This window comes from Pieris napi, chromosome 6, assembly GCF_905475465.1.
Source record: "Pieris napi chromosome 6, ilPieNapi1.2, whole genome shotgun sequence".
NCBI classification, from domain to species: domain Eukaryota; kingdom Metazoa; phylum Arthropoda; class Insecta; order Lepidoptera; family Pieridae; genus Pieris; species Pieris napi.
Genome location: NC_062239.1, coordinates 3,653,979 through 3,673,401, shown reverse-complemented (window position 1 = coordinate 3,673,401; position 19,423 = coordinate 3,653,979). Strand labels below are relative to the sequence as shown.

Sequence of the window (19,423 nt, the reverse complement as noted above, 5' to 3'; positions counted from 1 at the left end):
TTTGGGAAGGTATAAGCCCCCGAAGCTCATTAGTTCAGTTTACCAACAGGCTTACAGGTTCACCAATTGGGGAGATGTAAGAAAAAAGCTGCTCGTTTAAATAATTACTTTGTTAATGCTCGTTTAATTAATTGTTTAATGAGAATTGATAACTTACAGCTTACGAGTTTTAAATACCTTTTTTAAGGCTCTTATAATAGTTTAGTAACATAAAGCGTAAACTAATTTTGTTATATTGACCTCACTCAATTCAGAATTCAAAAATCATTTATTCATATAGGTAACACAATATAGTGTATATTAGCGTCAAAAAAATATATATTTATGAAATGCTTCTAATTTTACATTTACACTGGCAATAAACACTTCGCCACTCTTTTTAATCGCCAAGTTTTTTGTTATACACAACGTTTGTAAGAAGCTGCAACCATTACACCATGTTCCACATGACATGTTAAGTAATTCATAATAATGAAATAAATTGAAAACAAAGATTTGTCCTCTATCAGCAGTAGGCACGCACTTACATTCTCGTGGGAACAACGCAAATACATAGTCCAAATAACTAACTTCACCGCATACACGAATACATGTATGACCAGTCACCACGCGTAGCACCCGTTCACGAGTCTCACAATCTTACTCTCGGCTGGCTCTGCGACCCAAAAAGTATCTTGGCCTCCGAAACGAGAAACTTCCAGCGCTCCTTGTACTGTGCCATCTCTCGCCAATTGCTGGCTTTCAGCTGCAGCAAGTTCTCCGCCACTCTGTCAATCCAGCGGTACCTGGTCTCCAACCGTCTCGGACATATTTGACAGACCTCCTCTAGGTTTTTTATCTCTGTGTACGGAATTCTGAAAAAGATCGTTATATTTTTATCGCAATCATTTGATACTTATCTGTCAGCTGCTATAAATACGTACGTCGCGGTTTTTAAAACAATTCGTTTTCGTGCAATAATCCAAAATGAAGATTTTAGTTTTTATAAGTCTTTTTGGTATGTATTGCGAAGCAATATAAATGTTATACTTGTGTAAGAACTCTTTGGGGATACTACAGAAAATTTAAAAACGGGGCTTTATTAATTTTTTTGGGTAACGAACACTTGTTTATATCACTCTAAATATAAGAAGTAAACCACTGAATTATAACCATATACCCATGCCTAAGTAATCCTAATTGTACGTGAGTTGCAAGTTCATAAATTAAAAGTATTTACTAAACCAAGAGAAGCAAATGAACATACAGACTACTTCACCTCACTACGAATCCAACGTTCGAACATAAAATACAAGACAAAATACGTAAATGTACCTTGATTTTAAATTTTCCATGACGTTGCTGTTTTTAAATATTCCAGTGTATGCCTCGACGACGTCGGAGAGGGAATTATATCCGCGCTACATACAATTCCCTGACGGCGACGGTGAGATGCACCAAGTTGATTTAGAAGCCCAGCCTGATGTGGAGTTTTTGAATGAGATACAAAGGAATGCGGCGAATAATCAATACCTCTTGTACACACGGTACGTACAATTTCAATAAAGAATCAATACTAAATTAGGCCAAAATATTGACATATTATAATATTGTAGTTTCGGCTTATAAAGCAGTTGCGGCCAGGTTTTATTTAAAAATCAAATAGGTCATCGAAAAATTTTAAGTACCCGTCAAACTTGTGTGACAATTGAGACAATACCTACAGAAGTATACCTTCAACTTTGTGTATAGTAACACGTGTTTGTGTATGGTGAATTATTTATTCTCCGTCAGTGTTGCGAAAGGATCTTAGGATAAGATATCAGCTGAAATAACTCATGAAAAATATAAATATTCGCAGTATTGTTTTAGTTTAACCTTTGTGATTAATTTCCAGACGTAATTCGAGAAACTCGCAGAGCCTACGTATGAACGATGCCAATTCAATAAGAAATTCGAACTTCAATGCTCAACACCCCACAGTTGTGTCAGTCCATGGCTGGCTTAGTAATCAAAACACTCAGATTAATCCAACAATTCGTAACGGTATATGCATTTATTTATTTGAAACATGTTATTCTCTCCAAGATTATGGCCGCGTACCACCATTTTATGGAACCAGCTGCTTATCGTGGTATTTCCGAACTAATTTGACTTAAGATTCTTCTAGAAAAATTGTACCAATTATTGAAAGATTGGTAACACACTCATGAACCACATTATATTTTAAGTGTCCATGGGCGACAGCCACTTAATATCTGGTGAGCCTCCTACTCGTTATACTACACCCCTGTGGCTAGGTATAAAAAAAAATAGATTATTTCAGTGTTGCTTGTCATTGCTTTCATCATTATTGATGATGTTGCTATTTATTTTTCTAGACATTTATCTTTGTTCGGAATATTTTATTATAATTCAAGCACGGGGTCATTAGTAGAATTTATTGTTTCAAGACTATTACTCATTAAAACTAAATCAGCCTTTATACTTACTTCGTCTTTTACTGTCAAATTGTATTTTCGTTGTGATAAAAAGGGACAGAATACTGTATAATTTTATAGATTTGTTTTTTGAAGCTTAAGTCAAAATTAAATAATTATTTTATATTTTTTACAGCTCTTCTCGGTAAAGGTGACTACAATGTTATTATACTAGATTGGAGCAGACTTGCAAGACGTGATTATGCAACCGCTGCGGCTGGTGTACCAGCTGTTGGACGCGGTTTGGGACAATTTCTAAATTTCCTTCACCAAACTACGGGAGCTCCATTTGATAAAATGCACCTTGTAGGATTCAGTCTCGGTGCACACCTTGTAGGAAACGCAGGAAGAGAATTGAGAGGACGAATAGCTAGAGTCACAGGTGAGATTCGTATTCTTTCATTTGGAAAATAATGTTTTAACACGGTATGGAACTAGGCACATACCGTGAAATAACACATTTCATCGAGATTATTTAAAGCGACTATTAACAGGGTTTACATATTTCGTGAAATCTCTCAGACTAATGACGATGAAAATTCCAACAGACATTAATATCTTACAAAGTGAAGCAAAAAGTCGGTTCAGAAATTTGAGGCAAATACTTTTTGGCTTTTTTACACTGTGGCTTATAGATAAACATCACATACAGGTTTAGATCCAGCCGGGCCTCTATGGAATCTCAACAGAAATCGCCTAAGTTCCTCCGACGGTGTCTATGTAGAGGCTATTCACACTGACAGTGGATACACTGTCGGCGGTCTTGGAATTGGTACGGCAATTGCTGATGCCGATTTCTTCCCTAACGGTGGTATAAGACAGCCTGGATGTCTCACCAACGTATGCAACCATAATCGCGCTTGGCAGTTATTCGCCTCTACGGTGACAAGAAATCATCTAGAAGGAAGACTGTGCTCCTCCATGACTCAGGTTAATTTGAACTCTTGCCGCGGGAGGGGGTTACGTATGGGCAACGATATTTTGAATAAACGAGGGTAAGTATTTTGCAGATTATACTATAACTATAGCCACATGATTATAATTAAGCAATTTTATTTCTGGGCCATATTGTGAAGACTTGTCTCTTGCTGTTCACTTAAAACTAAGACCTCGCAGCTAAATTCATTGCACTGTCATTACATTTGATTACTTGGTTCTTATAACAGTTGGTAGCTTCTGTAAAGTATAGTTATCAATGTGATTTTCGGTTCGCTGTAGCTTTGAATCTAATTAAAACAAAATATGGAATTTCTTTTGTTTTTACTTTTGACTTAGATTCTTCGCCTTCTAATGTCTAACAACTTTTTAATTGTTGTATTGTTAATATTTAAGCACTCTAATTTCATTGAAATTTCTTTTTCAGATCTGGAATATACAGAGTGGACACAAGAGGTAGCTATCCTTATTGACAAAGTACGGTAATAATATAAATCGACTCAAAAATTATCATACTAAATTCCGATGTAATTAAATAATAATAATATATTGAAAGATAATTTTTATTTTGCGTAATGCGATTGCATTTGTGGTATTAAAAAAGATAAGAACATGTTATTGTAATTATTTTATGTAATTAAAATAAAACATGATAAAATTTCAGCTTTTTATTCTATTTCCTGATATTTGATCCACGTTTTGTTTTAAATACAAGTAGGTGATCGGCCATTTGTATCTGACACATATCTGAATTTGGGTTTGAGTCAAGCCGCTTTCCTCACGATGTTTGCTTTCAACGCAAGCGACTATTAATTGCGTAGAAAATTCAATTTGTGCACAGCCGCTTAAGCCACTCGAGCCATACTACTCATAAAAACCTTAATAGTGTAGCCACGTTTAAATTGTAGTTCAATATATAATTATTAGACCTAACAGCTTTGTCTGATTACGCATTAATTTATTACAACTTTGCGATTATTTTGTATGCTTTACTTGTTTGGTCTGTAGGATCAATCCGAAACCATACAGCTTGTAAACTCTGATTTAATTAATTCGAATACAGATAATTCGTTCCATTAATTATCAGTTTAATTAATTTCAAACAATTGTTGTTTAAAAGAAACTTTGACTAGAACTACACTAACGCTAGCATCTTTCTATTAATTTGTTTACTTCTCGTTTGGTACTTGTCCTGGTGATTTGTAGACAGATTTCAGTATTGTAAAGTAAGACCAAGATGTACTGATTATCTGAAAAAAATAAATATCGGTTGGAATGTTATATAAATGCTTTGAACGTCTCAAAAAACGAAAAGGTCTATTTAATTCTAGTTCACTTGATCTGATGTTGTTTATATTTTATTATTAATATTTGCTTCCATAGTCCTAAGCTCAGATCTGAGATAAAATCTTTTAGAATGATAATTATTTTTACGTGAGCTCATACTTGCATCTCTAAGTGCATTGTTACTCATTATGCTCGTAAACGTAGATTGGAAGGGTAGTAAATGTAAATAATTTAACTGGTTGGTACCTTGGTGAAGCTCTCATAGGAAATTACAGAAAATTTGTAAGCGGTGAGCGTCTGCGGTCTATTGGCCCTGTAATTAATTTAGATAAAACAAAATATGCACATACATTTTTTTCATTACAAATCTGTAAAAAGTAATCGTCATGGGTACGTTCGCCTTGGTCGTTTAAAAGAAAGATCGTGAGAAATATAATGTAGTAGAAAAGCGGTTCGTACTTTTATTTATTATCAGTTGAGGGGTTGGGTAAGTGAGCTTCATAATGCTAATCAAACCGTTATCTATAGACGCAGTAGGCTAGAGTACCAAAAGCGCTGTCTTCCCTTGTTAGTCGCCATTTATTTATGGAAGTCGTATTTCAAAGCCGTATTAGCATCGCTTAGTGACCCATTACCAACATTATCAAGCAAAGACTTCCTGTGAACGCGCTAATCTTAGGAAACACTGTGGCGATAAAAAACTATTTTCTGTTGGATTGACTATTTTTATAGAATTAATATCACTATAAAAAATGAATGCGCATAAAGCAAAGCTTGTGCATACCTTAGCATGATTAAAATTATAATCTTTTTCGATTTTACATCCATGGCATACCATTCGCTTTCAAAGGCTGCATCGCTTATTTTTGTACTCTACAAAGATAAAAAAACATTACATGTTACTTAATTAAATATATATACGTCACAGAAATTAAATAATTATTTCACAGCCTTGATTCATCAGCCATATAGGATTGTCTTAATGGATGCTTATTAACGCAGCTTATTTTAATTGTCAGTCTCATCTTCCCAAGCCTTGATAAACTCTTTGTTAAGTGAGAAAACACATTTGTGGGGAAATCTGAAGGCCTATATATAGTACCTAATATAAATTCCATAAAAAAATACTTCTAAACTGAGTAGTGGCTGACTGGAATACTAATAGTACCTAATATAAATTCCATAAAAAAAATTCTTCCAAACTGAGTGACTGGAATAGACTTCCGACCAGACAGATAGTGTAATTAGTGTGATTTTTGAACTTTTTCAAAAACAGACTGGGTATTTTCTCCAAATCAGCTTATTAAGCTGCTTATTTAAGTATATAAATATACTGCTCAAAACAATTAGCGGAACAAGATTTTTCTCCTTTCTATTGCTTAAACTAAAATTAGATTTAAATTAACTTGTACGCTATTTTTTACCTTGTTAATTCGTTAATTACTACAATTAATAAAAAAATTCAATGTGTATTATCTTAAAAGATTCTTTAGGGGAGAGACTAACTTAAAGAATTTTATTAAAGCTAACCTAATACCCGTAGCTTGGTTGCAAAAAGATGTTAGTTAGCAAGTGCTAAAGAAAACTTTTGTTCCTGCACCTATAATAAGTCTTTAACAAAATACTTTTAACGATGTTATACTAGAAAAGTGTTTAGCTATTAGCTGGTTACATTCACCATATTCATGTTTTGTACCTCCATAATTAAATGCTCTCCATAAACGCTTATCATTAGTATTTGAAGTAGTACGGACATTAGAAACAAAACCACACCAGGTATTTGAGTCCACTTGCCCATCTGCAATGACAGAATATATTATTGTTTCAGTCTTTACAAAACATTTTCGCTCAAAATTGCTTTCCGTTACTCCGATTTTTAATCCCATTTTTAGTAAAACGCGTTTTAGCTTTACAGATGTTGAACAGCATTGAATGAAACTTACACAATGATCTCTACATCGATTAATCTTTTCAAACTGACCATTTTCGTAGAAGATTGCACAGCTGTGCAGAGACAGGTTGCTTTTTATTTCATATCTCTTAGATTCATGTCTCGATCTGAAGTCGATGAGAACCGTAACAAACTTTTTTCCAAAATTGAAACGATACTGGAGAAAGTTTATTACGTATACGCTCTCCTTAGTAGTTTACAAAGCCTCAGTATGCTAGGGGTTGGCATATCGAAAGAAGTCCAACTGAACTGAACAAGAACTGTGGAATCGACTCCCAACTATTCAAAGTTAGAGTGTACTCCTCCCTCAAAGGCCGGCAGGGTACCCACTAAAAATGCGATGACTGCCCTTTTTGGGTGTCTCGTTGTGCCTCTTATTTCTTGATTATATAAAAAAAAATCTCAACCAAAGCACAGGGACTTTGAAATACCACCTCTTTCTAATTTAGGACTACCATTGGACTTTTATACTTTCAAGTCTTTGTGTGTATACACCTACCGTTAAATTAAATCCTAGCGCACAAATTTCGATGGAACCAATTAAAACGTTGAAAAGATTGGGCCCCGAAAAAATTTCTTCTAAATCTTGTGACAATCTGAAAATGAAAGTTTTAAATAATTGCGTAAGACGAAAGATAAATATACCATTATTTTCTTTTACGAGTATTAATCTCAGTGATAATATCACCATAAGTACCATCAGTTGTGTGACAGTGCGATTAATACGTTTTAGGTTGCCTTTAGGGCGGAAAAAAAATTATTTTGTGTTCGTAGGCACATCAGGTTGATCCACTATCTACTATAACTAAAAAAAATATTCTTAAATGCAAAAACGTGTCACACCCACCTTTCAATGCACTCCAAATATTTACTAAATTAAGTGAAGTAGAATATTTAAGCATAGTTTAGTAATATTATAAACGTACTTTAAAATGTATTGATGTTTCTTTACAATGTCCTTTAACAGATGGGTTGTATTGGCTTTCAAATCCTTTATTTCTTGACTGAGTATGGTAAAGTGACTACACATATGTGTAGTCATTATGAAGTATAGTGCATCGACTGTTGTAAAGTATAATACACATATGAACCCTGAAGCAAATTATTTAATATATTCAATTATATCTTTACGTTCGAAACTCAGCTGCTGCTATAAATTCGAACAATTCCTCTGATAAATTCGGTTGTAGAAGCAGAGACACCCCACATGGTCTTCACAACGCCAATTGTGGATATATAAAGATGCAAGAGATGATCCGGAATGAATTGCCGTCTCGTCTTGCTGATCACACCAAGCTTCTTGGAGGCTAATTTAGCCTTTTATTTCTTTATTTTTTATTTAATTAAAGACATCGCGTTTATCCCAGCAGTGATAAATAAATGATTAAGAATTAATTCTTATAATTAATACGTTTTAGATTTAAGTCTCTTTAAAATGATAAACACAATAATTATAATAAAAAAATACTCACCAGTAAATATGGAATGTATATAAGTTACAAACCATTTACCCCAAGTATCAATTGGAAACGGAACGAGAATTGCATACGGCAAAAAGAATTGGACCTTATTTTTCTTAAGATAAAAATATAAAATAAGAAAAATCGATGCAAAGTTATAAACGCTAATGAGGATCGCGTTAAGAATAAAGAAATACTTGGTCAAGTATTTGAGAAATACGAAATTTGCTTTGACAAGGAACACCTTTTTGTCATCTCGGATAATGTCTTCGTACAATATTCTCAGGCTGTTCGCCAATTTGGAGACGTTAAGTCTTTTTTTAGCGATTAATACAATTTTTATAATCGACAATATACCGATGCAAGTACACGGAGTGAGTTGAGTTAGGTCCAGGAAATTTTCGTTGGAAAACTTCGATATGAAGTATAAGCATTCTTGGGTGATCATTACGAAAAGCCAAGACCACATAATATAAAATCGTAATTTTACATTTTCCTCAAACGGTATACCGATGAACCAAAAATTAATTTTAATTTGTTTGAAAATGTCTTCGAATCCCGGTATGCCCATTGTATTGGGCGGCATAGTACTACTAACTCTGAAGTTTTCATAAAATTTGAAGTGCTTGTAAATTGGTGTCACATTTAAATAGTCTATCAACCGTTAGGGTTGCCACCGAACTTCTTTTATAACCGGCTTCGTAATACCTAATAAACTAAATCTTTTTTTGATTATTTAATTTTGGTATCACTTGAGTTAATGGCTGTACTAATATAACACTTGGACGCATAGGCTAGAATTAATTTTATTAACGGAAGTGCTCGGTACAATTAATTTCTATTTACTAAAAAGCCCACATTGGATGTAATTTTAGTATCTATATGAACTTGTTGAATTGTGTATCATCAATATAAATTATCTCCATCTCCACGCTTCTTCAGGTACCCAACGGAGTTTATTGCGATTATATATAGATAGGTGTGTACGAAGGTGTGTTGTAAAAATATGTAAAATCATTATAATAATAATTGATCAATACTTATTTAAGCAAATTAGTATGGGCTAGGTTGCTTATGTTATGTTATAAATGCATAAATCTTTACTACTATAGAAATTCGATATCTTAATATATCTAATATATAAAATTCTCGTGTCACAATGTTCGTTCCCGTACTCCTCCGAAATGATTCTTATGATTTTTTTTATTCATATTCAGTAAGTCTGAGAATCGGCTACTATCTATCTTTCAAACCCCTAAATGTTAAGGGGAGTCCACCCCTAAATTTTTATTATTTTTTTTTGACAAAATTTTTTGTTTTTATTTTATGATATAAGATACAAAAAAACATAGCACCCCTCTACGATCAACACCATTTTTTATTATTGTTATTTTTATTGAACTAAATGTTTCCCAGGAATAATGGCAAAACAACGTTTGCCGGGTCAGCAGTATAATAGATATAAGTAACAACAAAAATATTTTGTTAGTACTGCTTGCGACATACAGGTTTTATCTGCGCGTGTACCACAATTTTCCTTATTACCTCTGACCCGACACTTCGTTTAACTTTATGGTTCCTGCAACGTACTATGTGACCGAACTTTGTATTTCTTTATAAACTAAAAACATTTTCTCTCACAAATAGACTGGAGTAATTTACTTATCATAAGGCTTCAATATTTCAACAATAAACCGCGTTCATTGGACCACCTTTATTCGGAAAATTTTCATACTTTTCAGGACTGCAGATGTGAATATATTTATAGGGCGGTAAATTTAAAGGGTTTATTTTATTTCAGGTCTTGTTTATAAACTAAATGGACGTCATTGCTTAAAAGTTTTTGACTTATCACTCAATTGTATAAAAAAGTCTTTGGAAATAGGTTAAAATTAAATAAACGCGGCAATTATTTCACTAAATTTGTGCTTGTAATTACAACACAACAGCAGCAAACAATTTGACCGAATAAGATGAATTAATATATTTTTAATTAGTAGATTAATATATTTTTTAGGTTTATCCGTATATATTTGTGTGAGTTTTGAAATAGATGGCCTTTAAAAAAATATACATGTATATATTTTACCGACAAACAACTACAAAAAACACTGCTGAACTGCCCCTGATTTTGCTATATAGTACTAGACGTAATTTTCTATTCAAGAATGATTTGTAGATTGTAGAGGTGTTAAAATCTATATTATTCCTTTTGAAGCTGCATATTTCACTTGTCAACGGTTCGATATCTTTTAGTAATTACAATTTTGTCAAAGTGACTATTTAAACTGTTTTATAGATTATTCTAATAAAAAAAATAAGTACCTAATTCTATGTATATTACTGCCATAGCACGGATTCATTTAATATCATTATTAGCTCAAACAATAAGTTACATTTTCTTAACGAAGAATTTACTAAAACTGTCAAATCAAGAAAAAAAAAATATTTGAAACTGTGTTTTTTTACGGCTATTATGGTGGCTAATTACGACTCAAATATAACATGTAAGGTATTTTATATAATTGTTGTTATTAGAACCAATCAAAATTGTAAATAATTGCCATCCTTTACGAATATATAGTATATCCTAGCCGAGTTGCTTTGAACTCGGGGAAATAAATGTGATGCTAAGTACAATAAAAGTATTGACAATAATAATAATAGACTTTTATTTCAAAAAGCTCTTTCTTGCTTTGCTATTCTTGTGTCGATTTCGAAAATTTTTGTCACTATAATAGATTCCCAGTTCTAACTCGGCTTACTCATTTAACTCAGGTTATGATAGATCATCAGAGCTCGGTTAATTGTAATACCAATATCGATCCCGATTTCAATAACGAGTCTTTTTACCACGCGATATCAATGTTGTGACATCAGCGCTACGATTGAGAGAACTACATCGAACCTGCATTCTAAAACGTCGAGATTGAAAGTGCAGCCTTGCGATTCTGTAACTCACTTTTCGAACTCACACAGCGGTTTGTTACTTTGTACTAAGAAATTGTGAGTTACAGAATCGCAGGGCTGCACCGCTATTGGAAATTACAGAGTGAAATATGTGTTTAAATATGCCTCTATAATTCACATATTTATTTACATTACACCCAATATAATTAAAGAATTTAAAATTACAATTAGAATAATAAAAGTTACTTAAAAGTAGTGCGATTTACTAGCTTTAATTGTTTCAATGGTACCCTGTAAAAACGGGATTTTAAATAAAAATATATTGTGCAGGCGTTATTGTTAAAAAGTCAAAGAACAGAATTAAAAGAAAATACTCATCATGCAGTGTAGAGCTGAATTAATATGACGAAAATTTTATTAGTCAAATCTATAGTATCGTGTAGGTACTAGGCTTTATGGAGATGTAGGTTCAATGTTATGTAGCCCCCGAACATTAAAGTGTTATAGGTCGTTGCACCTGAACAAAAAAACCAATTGCGACATGCTACGATATTCCCAGAATTGTGGGTAGTCGAATAATATACGCTATGTAAAACTGTGCATTTTAACATAAACCAATTTTTTTCATCAAGTCCTTTGTCGTGTCAAATTGCGAGCGTCAGCAGGTTTTAGATGGCTTATAGCAAAGGTCACGTTATTAAAAATTTCATTTCCACCGAACATTACTCTTACCCATCCGTCTGACGCTCAAAACACCACTTTGCAGTATATTGTGCTACTTTGACAATTAAAAAATATATTGCATCACTGAATCTCGTAGAGAAACGATACAAATTAAACCAACATTAACTTTTCAACTGATATAATTTATTATTTAACCAGATAGTTTTAATTTGAACCACCGAACACAAACCCTCAAACAAATAGACGTACATATAAAATGTGAATACGACCAGTAAAATTAAGTACCTAATAGTAGAAAATAAGGGATAACAAAAACAATAATAAAAAAATTACATGGATATCTCTAAAACTGAATCGATATTAACTGTTGATTTAAATTTAAATTGATGATCTCGATATTACTTAAAGTTTTTCATTTAACACGTGCTTGGAAGCTTAAGAGGTCATCATACTCATATAGAAAGGTCAACAAGGGAACTTATTCCTATTATAAATTCGAATTAAAAAAAATGCGTATTAGTTAGTTTACTAGACCCTCTTTATTGGCAGATCTTACTTATTAGTAGCTTAATAATTTAACCAAACATTAAAATAAAAGTATAGTTCACGGATTAGGTTAAATGTAGGATAGGTACTTTTGTTATTCAATACATTATAACGAATATGATAGAAATAAGATGCGTTTTAGTTTGATTAAACACGATTTCAAAGTGTCCAATTTACCTTTAATATTCTAATAGTGTTCACTTATTCATAGTTAGGGGCTGAGTGTGATCATTTTTCATATTATATTGGATTCCCAGCGCAGTAGCGCCAGTTCTGCCTTGGAAGATGCATCATCTCATTACTCTATTCATGAGTAACTTAACTAAGACATAACCGCACGATTGCACCATTTTTTTGTATCATAGTAGCGGCCATGTTAAGGGGATAGGATTGATACTCGTATATTTATGTTAGTTGCTATGCATGCACTTATAATCTCAGTGTATGAAATGAATGTTTAAATAAAACTTCTTTGCGACTAAAAACGCAAATTAGTTATTAAATCACTCTTAAATTTTCTGATAAGAGTATAAAAATGTTTCCATGTTAATGCCACCTATTGCCGCAAATATGGCATATTCAAGCTTCCGCTGGATTAAATTTTTCAAATTTTATTTTTTTAAATTATTAATTAACAACAACTGAATCGAATATTTAAAATATTGCTGTATCTATAATTTGGGGTGCTTAATAAGTGATAGGTTGCCCTCCTAATAATTTAGTTCACAGAGCGATTTGTATTGTGCAACGAAATTAAATCAAGTAATATATTACGTTTCAAGTAAGTAAATATCGAGCCTCCATCCGGCATCCGGATATGATGAAAAAAGTGGCATGAAAAGCATGCATTTCCATGCCACTGCCATGCGAGATGAAGAAAAACACTACGTACTCGTAAAACAATAAATACACGATATTTCCCTAACAGGTCCAGCTTTCACATTTGTAACTTGATCCTATTTACGTAAAAAAACTTCCACGGTAAGCGTACATTTTTTATATTATCATAATTTTAAGTCGAAATAAGTAATTCTTAGAACGAAGAAATATGCATTCGCAAGGTGTAAGGGCGGGATAATGGCGTGGATTTAATCGTCTGAACAAACATATGAATGCAGATCCTCGCATTTTCTTTTAAAATATGAGATATACGAGTAAGTCGGAGCTTTGCTGGGGCGCATTCCCTCGTTCACTTGAAATCTTGAATTATTCTTTAGTAGCTACGTGTGATTTGCAGTGTCGCTGGTGTATTTAAAATATTACATTTAAACTTTGTTGTATTTCAAATAGTAATATATAAGAGAATTGTCTTCTTATGTCTGTGAGAAGCTTGTGCCTGACAATAGGCGTCTATTTTTAGTTCTAAGACATGTTTAATTAAAATAATTGCGTTTATTATAAGAGTGTTTATTGTGCATTTATGAATACTACCATTGGTGAACGGCAGAGTCTGAAACACGGCACCTTAGAGGTGAGACTCGAACTTAAACAAAGGGATATTCAGTTAAATATAAACCCTTTCAAAATGATATTGAATTGTCTACCTAAGTTCGAGCGGTTACAAACTTATCATGATTTATAGAGAAATATTTGAATAGGTATTGCACCCAACGCCGTTATGACCAAACTTATTCGGTAATTCCGTTTGTACCGTGCATTTACTGTTGCAAATTTATAGCTTTAATTAGAGTCAAACATTGACTAAATAATTCAGTCTGTTTCGACGGACAATGCGATTGCTTTTATAGGTTCTATGGCTTAGCTTTCATGCTTTTACTGGATTAATTAAAACGTTACAACCTTTTTAAGTCTTTGCCTCAGATTTCTGTATCTGTTTCATGATCATTTGACAATATAATAGGCAAGTAAGTGATCAGCCTCCTATGCATGACACACGCCATTGACGTTTTGTGTCTAAGGCAAGCCAGTTTCTTCACGATGTTTTTCTTCACCGTTCGAGCGAATTTTAAACGCGCCCATAGAAAGAAAGTCCATTGGTGTACAGCTGGGGCTCGAACCTACGACCTCAGGGATGAGAGTCGCACGGTGAAGCTACTAGGCCAACACTGCTACTGGATTAATTACAAAAAACAATATATAAATAGTTTGTCTTAGGTTATGTCGATGACCTTATTAATAAAAACCATAATCATAATAATTTATTTGCAAGAATATGGTATAAAAATCTTATGGTTGTACACTGTAGAATCTTAACTCCGCATATTCTGCCACATATAATGGCGTGCAAATTTATCTTACATAATTAAAAATTAGAATTTTATGTCATATAATAAAAACATTAACATAATGTCATAGTAATAAGTCAAGCTATTTATAATCAATTGTTGTCAAACTTATAGGCCAAATATTCGCCTACGCTATAAAAGCACCTTGACTTTAAAAACCTTATAATGAGTGACCATCTGCAGATCGATCAGCAACGGCCGATAACCTCTATTACGACTGGACGCTCCTTTTTGCATGTGTAGTAGCAGTAATATGAATATTAATTCTTGTTCAAGTATCAGATCTAGGTCATAATTTTCCACTCTCATATGGAATCTGTTAACCTGAACGAGATTTTTATTTTAAACTCATAATTATTAATACCATAAAATTTTACGCCAAAAGATTAACTTTTCAATAGTTACGTACGTAAAAAATCGCTGAATACAAATGATTATTTTTAATACGTAATATTTGCTATTTATTAATACAGGAATCCCACATTGTATCCCATTGAGGCAGCCATCGGCTTATACCACGATTATCTGCCGTGCAATATCAAGCTGGCTGGCATGTGGGTATTATGCAAATGACGTCGATAACGCAGCCTTCCAGATATCTAAGAAAATTAAAATAAGGCAGAATATAAGGATGAAAAGGTTTTCATCTCGGGAAAGTAAATGAGAAAACGCGATCTATGTCACATACATAACTTCTAGATTATATTCCGCCTGCGAATTTTTATTTTTCATATTAATAGAGACATATTTTCATTTAAGTCACTAAATAAACCTTTACATAGCATATCTGAATAACCCTTTTACACTTTTGTTTAAGATATTTTTTTCTCATTAAGAATAAAATTCATTTATAGCTTTCATATTGCATTATTAGATTATTAAGAAAATGTATGATAGTGGTTAAACATTTTACAGAAAATTTAAATAAAGTTACAACCGTAGATATAATGGGTATTAATTTAGGACATGTTGGTGTTCAGATCGCCGACTTCCTAATTATAATTCTATTTCTTTTCGGTACGGTTCTATGGCCCCGGGTTTCAAGCATATGACAGAAGATTTCGAGAATCTGTAGTCGAACAGACTGACTACTAGGCCAATAACACTATTATGATTAATAATACGATTGGTATTATTGCAATAATCATTTCGTTATTACGTGTTTGTTATTCATATGTTTGTAATTTTACAGACAGAGATTGGTCTATTTCAGTTAGAAATGGGCATAAAATGCTACTCCGCCCAGGGAATTGGTACAACAGTCGATAGATACTGTATAAAAAAGACAATTGCGCTGTAAAACTTCTAGCCTACAGGGAGAAAACACAATAGGGCACAGAATTCTGATTGCGACCACATACAGAATTCAATTTTGAGCATAACTTTATTCACACGGCTTCGGGAAACTTTAGTCGGAACTTAAATCGAATAAACGTCCACATTGAAACTAGCCTGCGTGAGACCGCAGACAACAGGAAACGCTAAATTTCACACACTATTTATTTTACGACTCTCTACGCCACCAAATTATTATGGACTTTCGAATGGCATGTGTTTTCGGTCAATTTACAGTTGCTACTTAAGTAGGTGTACAACTTAAGTTGGTATACAATTGTTTGCTTGAGGGTTACAAAGTTCAATACGTATTCGAAGTAATAATAATGTAGACGATAACTATTCTGTAAAAAAAAATACAAACCAATGATCTGTTCAAAATCTATTTTTTTTTTTTATATAACGGGGGGCAAACGGGCAGGAGGCTCACCTGATGTTAAGTGATACCGCCGCCCATGGACACTCTCAATGTCAGAGGGCTCGCGAGTGCGTTGCCGGCCTTTTAAGAATTGGTACGCTCTTTTCTTGAAGGACCCTAAGTCGAATTGGTTCGAATCTAGCAAATAATATTTTATTTACACACTAAATATTATAAGGGTTTAGGCTCTGTATTAATGAATAAAGACATGAGCAATTTATTTATTGAATACTAGTGACCCGGTCCAAACCGTAAATCTTGTCAAACTTTATATACCAAAACCTACCTTATGGATAAAAACAGAAAGATAGACGCGGCGGAAGACCTGTTTTTACATAATATAAAAGTAAGATATATGCTGTCGCTTACTCATCTGTAGGCATTATTAAGTTCTGTAACTCTTCAACACTCAATCATGTGTCTAATCGTTAAAGCAGCGTTCGTAAGAAATGTTTTCGTTCGACCGTTTTTTCTCCGCCTTTTTTGCAAATCCGACTATCACAAAAAGTCTTTCCATTTTTCGGGTTGATATATAGGATCGCTTTCTATTGATATTTTTCAAACTAGATTTAGTAGATCTAGAGATTAACCCCTACCTTTTACAACCTCAAACTTTACCTCTTCATAATATTAGTATAGATAAAACAATAACAGTTTAAGAGCTGAAAAATGGTCGGTAAGGACCGTAAGAGGAGTATGAATGGAATGTTAATGACCTAATGGAATAATGTAAACAAAATATTGTAAACCTATTTTAAAAGAATAAGTGTGGAGTTTCTTGCCCATTCTTCTCCACACGAAACTACCTTTTGGAAGTGGCAACTAGAATCTTTTTTATATTTTATTTGACGTTTAAAGGTGTCATTTTAGGTGGTCTAATTGAAATGAATGATTTGGCTTTGACCTCGAAACGAACTTATAATCATATAATTATTAGAACGACTATTTAAAAAACAGGTCGATCGTTTTACAAATTTTTGATAATTTATTTCTATTTCAAAAAATATTTATTACTACGGCATTATTGGGTGCAAAGACAAATCGCACTGCGTGTATTGTTTCGACAGTTTCATTTTCTATGCAGTGTTCCGTGACGAATCGCAGGTGCATTTGAGCTTGCATGCCGATCGAATTGGGGAAAATGTCTTTTCATATATCACAAGTTGGCTCTGACTTTGTCGTTGAAGGAACACAGTGTCATGAATTAATAGAATAATTCATGAACATGTAAAATTCGTGTAATATGTAAGAGTATATGTAGCGAATGGGGAATGAATTCCTTAACCGTATTTCAAGTGTGAATTTTTATTGAGATATGAACAACCGGTGCAGGGGAAATTTTAAAAGCTCTCCACTTTACCACAATTCTACAAAATTTTCAATAATATACAAATGTTCTTCTGAATTTATATAAATAAAAATGAATCGCAAAATTTGTTGCGAAGCGCAAAACTCGGAGACTGTTGGACCAAATCAAGTATTATTATTGTTATTCATTCCTTAAATTCTGAGGAAGGTTTTTTATGAAGAGAAAAATTGCAAAAAAATTGAAAATTTTAGTTTTATTTAAAAAAAAATATGTAACTTAGGATTTTATGTTCCATATGTTGGTATGTAGCTACTAAAAAGATAGGCTGAGTAAGAAAAAACATATTAAGGCGAATCGAAGTTCGCGGGTTTATAATATAAATTAAACATATAAAACATATTAAAGGAGTATTTCTTTTACTAATTAAAATATCAATCTGGACTAAAAGTGATTCTATGCTTCAAGAAGACATTTTTAATTGAGTTTCAACTTATTTGTACAACTATTAGTAAAATTGAGCAGTTATGTTAATTAGTAGGAAGCTGAACTGGGGCCAAAACGTTGTCGGCACGGCTTTATGCAAATCATGCGGGAATCGTGTATCTTGCTTTCACCTGCTAACAATAGCGGGAATATTGATACTGTATTTTTACACAATATTAGAGCAGAGAGCCTCGATGGTCTACAGAATTTAGTCAATTCAGTTGCCGCCGTGAGTTCTGAACGGAACGTGTCTCGAAAATACGATATTTATCGAATCATCATAAGTGATAACTTTTTAGACAATTGACATTATAATCACTCTTTCTATATACGGAGATACGACTTACAGTAGATAGGCATTCTGCTAGAGAAAATGTTACTAAAATCTTGTAATATTTTGATGTACTAAACAGATAGCAACTGATAATTATTTCAATACATAAATGTAACTATATTTTTAACGGAAAACTTCACCTTATTTTAATCCTGAATAATCATATTCTAATAATTTAAGAAGATAAATAACGTTATTTTTCTAGCCTTATTTAAATAGAGTTAAATAAATGATTCAAAATCTTATCCGACGCCACAGTTTCGCATAAATTGACACATTGTACTAAGCTAAGCTGTTTGCTGTGAAAACAAACCCGACTCTCAAGATAACAGTAACTAATATTACGCTTAGTAATTTCTTATCGTAAAATATTAAGTAATTTTAAAGTTAGGACTGAAAATATCGCTTAGGGCAAGAGTTATTCTGTAAACAGTGGTTGCTTAGTCGGAAACAAAAATTTTGTTTGTATATTAACTGAGTCGTATGGTAAAAGTAAATCGAGAAGTCGAGCGAAACTAAAATTACTTGATTGCCTATAAATTAAAAATGAATTATTAATATAAACTCAGAACCTTGGTATCGCACTCCACCACTGAGCCACGGAGACTGATAAACAAATGAAATTTTCGTTGTTTATTTTTATGTAAAAAATTATCCGAAACTATTTAAAAAATACTGAACATGTTTATTAAAATTCGTACCACCGTTTAGACTAATTAAAAATAGAAAAAAGACGCCAAGGACCGAAACTGTGAGAAAATTCTAGACTTTGTGAGCGTAGTACTTTGCCAGACAGACATTATGTATTTTGTTAAGCGCTTTAAAAAAGAAAATGAGATTTTCTAAAGTAATTTAAACGGCGGTCCTTACAAAGTGGATAAAGGGTCTAATTTCTGTTGTAATCATTATTTTTTCTAGCTCAGTTTATAATTTTACTTATTTTACATCGCATTAACTCTGAACCCTTATTAAAAGTTGAAGTTTTAATTACGAATTCAAAATTATTACATTTTGTTACGAGTTCTTTATAATCTGTGGTCATAGATCAGACAATCATAATAATTT

The 19,423-nt window shown here is 32.8% G+C and overlaps 2 protein-coding genes across 2 annotated transcripts; one reads left to right on the top strand and one right to left on the bottom strand.

Moving 5' to 3' along the window:
• Nucleotides 1–894: 894 nt before the first annotated feature.
• On the top strand, nt 895–3,895 carry LOC125050361 (pancreatic triacylglycerol lipase-like). Its single transcript, XM_047650138.1, has 6 exons — nt 895–997; nt 1,361–1,526; nt 1,877–2,025; nt 2,596–2,841; nt 3,112–3,454; nt 3,823–3,895. The coding sequence occupies exons 1-6, from the start codon at nt 967–969 to the stop codon at nt 3,866–3,868; spliced, it is 981 nt and encodes a 326-aa protein (XP_047506094.1). The 5' UTR covers nt 895–966; the 3' UTR covers nt 3,869–3,895.
• A 669-nt stretch (nt 3,896–4,564) lies between these two features.
• On the bottom strand, nt 4,565–8,664 carry LOC125050487 (putative odorant receptor 85d). The gene is made up of 7 exons (XM_047650375.1): nt 8,106–8,664; nt 7,560–7,725; nt 7,133–7,229; nt 6,379–6,480; nt 5,467–5,555; nt 4,929–4,995; nt 4,565–4,645 (listed from the first exon to the last, which is right to left on the bottom strand). The coding sequence occupies exons 1-7, from the start codon at nt 8,662–8,664 to the stop codon at nt 4,565–4,567; spliced, it is 1,161 nt and encodes a 386-aa protein (XP_047506331.1).
• Nucleotides 8,665–19,423: the final 10,759 nt, after the last annotated feature.

Excerpts from the sequence above, each read along its gene's own strand:
- LOC125050487 (XM_047650375.1), bottom strand. The coding sequence starts at position 8,664 with ATGGGCATACCGGGATTCGAAGACATTTTCAAACAAATTAAAATTAAT. Across the intron at positions 6,481-7,132 it reads CGCTAGGATTTAATTTAACG|ATGGGCAAGTGGACTCAAAT; the intron begins GTAGGTGTATAC and ends CTGTCATTGCAG. Across the intron at positions 4,646-4,928 it reads CCTATGAGAGCTTCACCAAG|ATAATCAGTACATCTTGGTC; the intron begins GTACCAACCAGT and ends TATTTTTTTCAG.
- LOC125050361 (XM_047650138.1), top strand. The coding sequence starts at position 967 with ATGAAGATTTTAGTTTTTATAAGTCTTTTTG. Across the intron at positions 2,026-2,595 it reads TAATCCAACAATTCGTAACG|CTCTTCTCGGTAAAGGTGAC; the intron begins GTATATGCATTT and ends TATTTTTTACAG. Across the intron at positions 3,455-3,822 it reads GATATTTTGAATAAACGAGG|ATCTGGAATATACAGAGTGG; the intron begins GTAAGTATTTTG and ends TTTCTTTTTCAG.